The sequence below is a fragment of the Neltuma alba genome, unplaced genomic scaffold (assembly GCF_004799145.2).
Source record: "Neltuma alba isolate B1F8T4 unplaced genomic scaffold, ASM479914v2 tig00007612_pilon, whole genome shotgun sequence".
NCBI classification, from domain to species: domain Eukaryota; kingdom Viridiplantae; phylum Streptophyta; class Magnoliopsida; order Fabales; family Fabaceae; genus Neltuma; species Neltuma alba.
The window spans coordinates 51008-59889 of record NW_021634826.1 but is presented as its reverse complement, the minus strand read 5'-3'; the positions used below and the strand labels follow the sequence as shown (position 1 = coordinate 59889).

Here is an 8882-nt window from a genome sequence, read left to right as displayed (position 1 = left end):
ATAACAAGTCTGGGATTATGATTTTAACAATATGTTTTTTTATAACAACACACTTTGTTTCAGGTGATAACAACAATATATTTAGAAATAACAAGTTCTGATTATAAAATAACTAGTTTGGAATTAAAATTTAACATCACCTTTTTTTTATATAAAAACACATTTTATTCCAAGTGATAACAACAATACATTTGAAAATAACAAGTTCTGATTATAAAATAAGAAATCTGGAATTAAAATTTAACAACATATTTTTTTATAACAATTAATTATTTTATAATTTTGAAAAATAAATTATTTATAACTTATAAAAAGTATTTTTAATCTATTTAATTTTCTAAAAAATAATTTTTATCTCCAATTTATAATCAGAACTTGAAGTGTAATTTATTATAGATTAAAAATACTTTTTTATTGTTCAAATTCATAAATAAAATTTAAGGAAAATGACAACACACTTTTTTAATTTTTTTTTTTTAATCTATATATCTATACAACTCATTATAAATCAAACTACTTCTTATAAATTATAAATAGTACAATTTATTGTAGATTAAAAATACTTTTTGATTGCTAAAATTTATAAATGAAATTTATCTCTAATTTATAATTAAAAATACTATTTTATTCTTTAAATATAAAAACTATTTTTAATATTTAAAGAATGAAATAATAAATTATACTATAATATTTAAATACTTAATAATAAATTTTAATATTTAAAGAATGAAATAATATAAAAATTTATACTATGATTTATAGATTAAAAATACTTAATTATAAATGCTTTATAATTTATAAGAAGTAGTTTGATTTATAATGAGTTGTATAGATAATAGATTAAAAAGTATTTTTTAGAAAAAATAAATATATTAAAAATATTTTTATAATTTATAAATAATTTATTTTCCAAAATCATAATATAAATAATTTTCTAAAAAACGTGTTGTTAAATTTTAATTCCAGACTTGTTATTTATAATCAGAACTTGTTATTTCCAAATGTATTATTGTATCACCTGAAACAGAGTGTGTTGTTATAAAAAAAACGTGTTGTTAAATTTTAATCCCAGACTTGTTATTTTATAATTAGAACTTGTTATTTCCAAATGTATTATTGTTATCACCTGAAACAGAGTGTGTTGTTATAAAAAAAACGTGTTGTTAAATTTTAATCCCAGACTTGTTATTTTATAATCAGAACTTGTTATTTTCAAATATATTGTTGTTATCACCTGCAATAAAATTTGTTGTTATAAAAAAAACATATTGTTAAATTTTCATTCCAAACGTGTTATTTTACAATCAGAACTTGTTATTTCTAAATGTATTGTTGTTATCACCTGGAACAAGAGTAAATGAGTTAACTTATATTTTTTTTTGTATTATAATGTTAGTAAAAATTTGTTGGTTCGATAGTTATTCCTAATTTTGGGAAGCATTAAGTTGGGGGGATCAAATCCCCCTAACCTCACTTCCCCCTATTTAAAAAAATACAGTTGCAAAAAAAAACAAAGGAAGGCCGCCCGCAATGGCCGGAATCCAGCAGGGGTGGCGGAGCTCCGGTGCCGGCGGTCGGATTCCGGCGAGGCAGTGGTGTTCTTTTTTTAAAAAAAAATTAAAGAGGGGTATTTTGATAATTTGGCCATGATTTCATAATTGCAAATTGGGACCGGATCCTTGTGAGCAATTTCTCAAATTCAAGGTCCCTGATTGCCATTTTATATATTGGAGGGTCTTTATTTGCAATTTTTCCATTAGAAAATCATCTTTGATAAATTAAACAATTGTAGCATTTTAGGGTTGTTTTGAAATGATTATAGGTATTTTTACACCCAAGGTTTGTTTATGGTGTCAAGCACATATTTGGGACAAATTCATAGGTATATTTGCACCTTCACTCTTTTTTATCAGACATGTTAAGCCACATCAGCATCCATGTTAACGTTCATGTCAGCACCTTCAGTCAAACAAACAATCAGCATTACAATAATTAACGGTCATGGCATTTTTGCAACTTTTTGAAATCATCATGTGTAGTTTTGCACTCAATATTTCTTTATGATGCCAAACACACATTTAGTATAAGTTCATAGATATATTTGCACCTTAACCCTAAATAATATAACTATAAAAATAACATTTAGATACAAAATTATTAATTTACAGGTAAATAAAAATAAATATTTATGTATAAATCACAAATAATTAAACAAAATGTTTGATTTATTTTTCTCAAACTCAAAATGACATAATTTTAAGCTCAGTAAGGGGAAAAAAATAAAATTCAACCTAGTCAGTACTTTTAGAATTCTTATTAATTTACATGATGATTTCAAAAAGTTACAAAACTTTCACAACCGTTAATTATTATAATGTTGACCATTTATTTGACCAAAAGTGTTGATGTGGACACTGACATACCTTAGAGAGTATGATAAAAAAGAGTGAATATGCAAATATACCTATAAACTTTTGTCAAATGTGCACTTGATACCATACACAAACCTAAAGTGCAAAAATACCTACTATCATTCCAAAAGACACTAAGATGCTATAGTTGCTTAATTCATTAAAGACGGCTGTTTGACTCAAACTTTTGACCAAACAAGGTGACATAGATGTTGAGTTAGTGTTTCAATCTTTCTCCTTCAAGTGTAAGCCTCTCCTCTTAGCAAACTAGAGGAGATGTGAAAAGAGCAACTAAGAGAGAGCAGTATTGCTCTTCTTAAAAAAAGAGAGACTTTTATATATGAAATGAAGGAGCAAGTTTTGTGAACAGTTTCAGTTTGTTTCTCTTCAGTAAAAGTGCAACAGTGAGGAGAGAACATCATTGGGATCGAAGGGAGACTGAAACATGATTATTTGAAAGGAGAAGCAAGTTGCATTTGAAGGAGGGAGATTGAAACATTGGCTTAGGGTCCATGTCACATTTTTTAGTTAAAAGTTTGAATTAGAAAGTCATCTTTGATTAATTAAACAATTGCAGTATTTTAGGGTTGTTTTGAAATGATTATAGGTATTTTTACACCTAAAGTTTGTTTATGGTGTCAAGCCTTATTTGGAACAAGCTTGTAGGTATATTTGTATCTTCACACTTTCTTATCAAACTCTCTAAACCATATCAGCATCCATGTCAGTGTCCACGTTAGCACTTTCAATGAAATAAATGGTCAACATTACAATAATTAATGGTCATGGTATTTTTGTAACTTTTTAAAATTATCATGTATATTTTTATACCGAAAGTTTGTTTATAGTACTAGACACACATTTAGTATAAGTTTATAGGTATATTTACACCTTAACTTTTTTTAATATGTGATGAGCAAAGAAAAAGAAATGCAGCGCGTGATGCGAACTCTTTCGAAGCGCGTGCAACCGGACCTTGACATCCGAGCTCTCACATCCAAATCCGCAACTGCAACTACATAATCCGAGTGTTCCCTGCCTCTTGAACCATTCCAATTCCTTCACTCCCCCCCCCCCCCCCCCCCTCTCTCTCTCTGAGACCTAAATTCCGGAACCATGCTCTTCTTCGCTACAATCTCCACCCTTCTTCTTCACCATTGAGCCATGGGCTTTCTCCGGCGACTCTTCGGCGCCAAAAAATCGGTTCATTCCTCCGCTTCCTCCGGCAAGGACAAGAAGAAATGGAGCTTCAGCAAAACCAAAAAGGACAAGTCTCACGGTTCGAAAACTAAAGGATCTGATCTCAGTCACTTTGATTCCTCTGCAACGTTCTCCGACTCTTTAGATGCCAATAAGCATGCCATTGCTGTAGCGGCGGCCACGGCCGCCGTAGCAGAGGCTGCACTAGCCGCTGCCCATGCAGCCGCCGAGGTAGTCCGACTAACCAATGGCCCCACCGTCACTCGACCGGTGAGCACGACACAGGCCAGCACTAGCCAACGCCGGTGGGTGGAGCAAGCGGCTGCCGTTAAAATACAGTCCGCTTTCCGGTCTTATCTGGTCGGTACTGAATTTCCCCTTTGACATTATTACCCTGGAACTACGCTGCGTGCTTCTTATTCCCGAGATTAGGCCTTCTTGCTGAATTCACTCGTTTGCTTGGTTTTCCGATTTCAATTTTGAATTCTCAACGATAATTTCAAAATTCACTTGCCTCTCTGTCTGGGTTAGCTGTTGCCGATTTTCCAACATTAAAGTGATTTTTCCCAGTAGCCAAACGCTAATAATATATTCATATTTTACATGCTTTTCAATATCGTAAAAATATTTTATTCATTTAAACGATATTTTTCGCGACAGTGGTCATCGTCCCCTCCTACCGCACCACACAACCTCATTACTTCCAAAAATAATTATTTATAAAACCAAATTTTCTTTAGTGGACAGAATTCTGGAAACTGCGCTCTCCAGTGTGGAGTCTGGACAGAATAAATAAGTTGCCGCCGACAATTCGGCACGTGTGTGATTTCATCTTCTGACTCATCCCACATATTCGTCTAAACTTCCCCCTGTAGTTTTCACTGTAAATTTACAATTTTTAACTTTTTTGTGTGCCTAAAACATAATTGGGGTGTCACACGACGAATTACTGTTCGTCACCAAGTGCTCTAGAAATTTTTTTTATTGTTTTGTTGGGTCACCTTTAAATCGAGAGGGTGTTTCTTTGTGCTTTCTGTCAAAACGTCGGTGTTGTGTGGTGACGAAACTTGGCAATGGGTTTCTGTTTGAAGTTTGAATGTGAGAGAAATGAGAATAATGGTCGAGAAAAGTGGATATAAGAGCCCCACATATTCGGTGAGACTTTTTCTATTGCCTTTCCTGTAGGGAAAGTAGAGTGACCTATATAGCAAAATAAAGATATATCAATTTCAATGACTATTGTTTTGTCTCGAAGAAAAGATGAGAGGATGCTTAACCCCATAGGTGGGTGGCTCTGTGCCAACGCATCATCAACTATGTCCTACTATGAAATGTAAGGGAAGGACACTGAGGGACAAGTCCGGAAGTAAAAATTTTCGGTGCTGGGGTCTCTTAATTTATGAGAGAAATAGAGAGTAGATACAACCATGTAGTGGACTTTGTCTGAATGGTAGGCCTTGCCAAATGAAAAGCACGAAGCTACTTTTGGAAGAAGGAAAAGTGCTTTTCAACATATTTTATATTAAAATTTTAGTCATATTCTAGTCTTCACGTGAAAGTTTCTAAGGGTAAGAACGCAAATAGTTGGGTGTATACTTTTAGGAGGAATTAAAGTAAACAGTAAGGCTGCTAAGTTCATTGGACTTGTGCTAGGACTGCGAAGGTAGGTAGTGTAGCAAAGGAAGTTTCAGTGAATTAAAAGGAAGCATCAATAAAGGAATTTTTTGCCCCTTTCAAAGTGGCTGCATGTGAGTATGGGGTTTATTAATGATTTCATTCACCAGTCTATGCTCCTTTACATGCTTGCTAGTCTGGTCTATCTTTCTTTATTTAATCCTGTTTGGTCCGTGCTATATTTCATACCGAGGCTTCAAAGACTCATGCTTCAACTATTCAATGCTTGAAGTTAAAAGTATATTATTTACTCTCTACTTGTTAATTGCTAATTCTAGCCAATCAAAAAAGGAGGGCAAAAATAATTAATATGTACATGATTTGGGCATTGAAGAATAGTGAGTCAAAAACCTTTAAGCACTAAATTCCACATTTCTGAGATTCAGAGAACAATTAGTTGAGGCTTGTAATTTTCAGCGGCTAAAAATTATACTACCTCATCAAGGATTTTCATTGTTTTTCTTCTGAAAATGTTCCTGAGAGCGTAATTTGATTGTTATTGGATAGTGTTGTTAGAGCAAGAGAAGCTGAAATTTTTGGGATGGATTTTACAGGCAAGGAGAGCACTACGAGCACTCAAAGCATTGGTGAAGCTGCAAGCACTGGTGAGAGGCCACATAGTGAGAAAGCAAACTGCAGACATGCTCAGGCGCATGCAAACATTGGTCAGACTGCAGGCTCGGGCACGTGCAAGTCGTGGGCACGTGTCAGATCATCTGCCTTCTAGCAAGTCTTCACTGCTTTACCACCCTGTAAGAAAACTTATTTTGCTTTCTGCATGATAATCCAGATTCAATTTTTAATAACCAAAGCAAAATGTGTTGGAAAGGCTAATACAAACCTTGGACCTCTGCTCATATACTACCTCGCCCTTATCATCTGAAGTAGCCTCAAATGACCTAATGCAAAACTTTTCTTATATACAAAATGGTGTAACCTGTCTACGTTGGAGCTGAGTGCATTCAATTTCATAAACTTCTCTGCTACTACCTCACGCTAATATTCATTTGCACATTCAAGGACTTTTATATGCAATTTACCTGTCTGATTTTTAATTATTTAACCGCAGGTCCCTGAAGATCATGAGCATCCACTTCGTGCCTATAGTACTAAGGTTGATGGATCATCGATCCTAAAGGTACCTGTGATTCTTCCCATAAATTGCTTTTTGATATCTTTTTATGGTTTCAATGGTAATTTCTTCCCCCAAGAACGAATAATTAAGTGTCCACAATTAATAATCATATAGATTACAGCTCAATTACATTTGGGGGCATGACCTTAAAAAATTACACTTAACACCCTAGGCTATTTCCGAGGAGTGAAAATATTACTAATTTGTCAAAATGAAAGTCTAAAAATCACATGACTACCAGAAAATAAGATGTCTCCACCACGTCCTTCAACTTTACACATGCTTGAGATACTACAACCACGTAGTTTTTAGGCATCAATTGCACATGATATGCATAACTGGAGTCTGATAGCTTGTGGTATCATAGATGCAATTTTGATTATATTGTTCAGGGAAGTTGTGTATGGTTTCTTCTAAAAAAAGTTACTGAAAACAGTTAGACATGATGAAGAAACCGTTCTGCTTTCTTGCTCGTTGACGTGGCATTTCTCTTTTTTGGAATTGATTTATTCCAATTTTTAATTGCATTCTTGTGTATAAACTTGTAGAGATGTAGCTCCAATGCAAATTTTAGGGAGATTGGCCCACAAAGAGCACAGTTTGGATCACATTGGTTGGATCGTTGGATGGAAGAAAGTATTTGGAGCCACTCCAGAGACGCTTCACTGAGAAATGTGCGTGCTGATGATGAGAAGAGTGACAAGATCCTTGAAGTGGACACATGGAAGCCACACCTCAGGTCTCACCGAAGTAGCAGCTCCTTCCACGCATCTCAATACTACATGGCTTCGGACTACCTCAACAGTGAGATGGCATATGACTCTCCATCAAAAAGCTCGGCAAAAGCTCTAAACCAAAGCCTCTCATCACTGAGCTCCTTGAAAATTCAGAAAGGGAAAGAAGTAGCATCAGCTTCAAGAACTGCTGAGAATAGCCCACAAGCACTTTCGGCTTCATCTAGACCTGGAAGTGGAGGAAGGAAAGGCCCTTTCACACCCACAAGGAGTGAGTGTTCTTGGGGTTTCTTTGGCTATCCAAATTACATGGCCAACACTGAATCATCAAGGGCTAAGGTTAGATCTCAGAGTGCTCCTAGGCAAAGGTTGGAATTTGAGAGATACAGTTCAAGTGGGAGAAGTGTTCAAGGGTTCTGGGATTCAGATAGGGATGGAGATTTCAGGAACAGAGTCTATCCATCTTCAACCCACTTGAACAGAGTTGGGAGTGCCAATTTAAGGTGATGCCTGCATGTGTTATTATAACCCAGTAACCTCCAAGAACAAAAGGGAGAAAAAGGAGTTTCCTTTTTCTGCCCGGATTATGGGTGTTTGGAAGCAGTTGGATTTTGCTGTGGAGATCTGGATTTTTTGTTTCAAGTGGTCTAACTTAGATTGGATTTTTTTTGGAACTAACTTTGGCTGAAGTGAGGACCTTGAAATTTGTGTAACAATGGCTCTTGGGAATGGGAAGTATTTTGCAGGGATCTCAGAGATCCAATCTCCGTATCACTACCCTGCAATAGTTTCACATGTAAATTATTTGACCTGGCAATCTAAAGTATTTGTCCGTACACTGCTGGTGTGAGAGATGTATTGTTTTTAAACTGTAAGTGGGTATGGTTTTACCGTGTTGTTTATTTTTAATTTGTTTTTTCTATAGATATTCTTTGCTTTAAATTAATATTTTCGTATTCCTTGACAACGTATTGATAGTCATTTAGTTCTTTTGAAGGATAAAAAGGTCATTTTCTCAGTCCATCAAAATATCCTTTATACGGGATGCATAGTTTTCATCAACCAAGTTAATAAGTCGATCAAATTAATTATACGTTTTTGTTTTTTTCGGCCAAAAATTTATACGTTTCTTTTAAAAGAAATTGTTCCAAACTTTGGTGCGTTCATTAAACGGTGAAACCTCCTTTTGAAAAACAAATGAAATTCAAAATTCTTAATTCCGTTCTCCTTAGGAGCATGAGGACTTGTCAAAAACTTTTTGCATTAATAGAAATGATTATCATTCATGTTTGTGGGGCCACGAAATTATCATCATAATAATTCATGATTATCATTGGTTGGCTGTTAACGTGGGGATTACATTGGCATAAAAGAATAAGATCATTAAATAATGCACTGAAATCTTTTAATATTCTATTACCAAGGGGAAAAAAAGCAACATTTCTTTGATTATTATAACATATTTCATATATAAACTAGAGATTCGTCCCATACATTACATTAAAAAAAAATTGTGACAAGATCATTTTGGGAGACACAGTAACTTATAAAACCTATATCACAAAACAACAATGCACACTGTCTAATACTACCTCTTATCCTTAATATAAGATCCAGTTAATTAATTTAAGATATTAAAAAAGTTACTAAATTACTTAATTATAATATATGTGACATGAACTCTCTAAAATATTTATGTAAATCAATAGATTATATATATATATTAAT

At 34.1% G+C, this 8882-nt stretch overlaps 1 protein-coding gene across 1 annotated transcript; it reads left to right on the top strand.

The window, feature by feature from the left end:
* The first annotated feature begins 3485 nt into the window (after window positions 1-3485).
* LOC114752920 (protein IQ-DOMAIN 14-like) lies at window positions 3486-8063 on the top strand. Its single transcript, XM_028941615.1, has 4 exons — window positions 3486-3971; window positions 5840-6037; window positions 6355-6423; window positions 6969-8063. Exons 1-4 carry the CDS (start codon window positions 3576-3578, stop codon window positions 7659-7661), a joined length of 1356 nt encoding a protein of 451 aa, XP_028797448.1. The 5' UTR covers window positions 3486-3575; the 3' UTR covers window positions 7662-8063.
* Window positions 8064-8882: the final 819 nt, after the last annotated feature.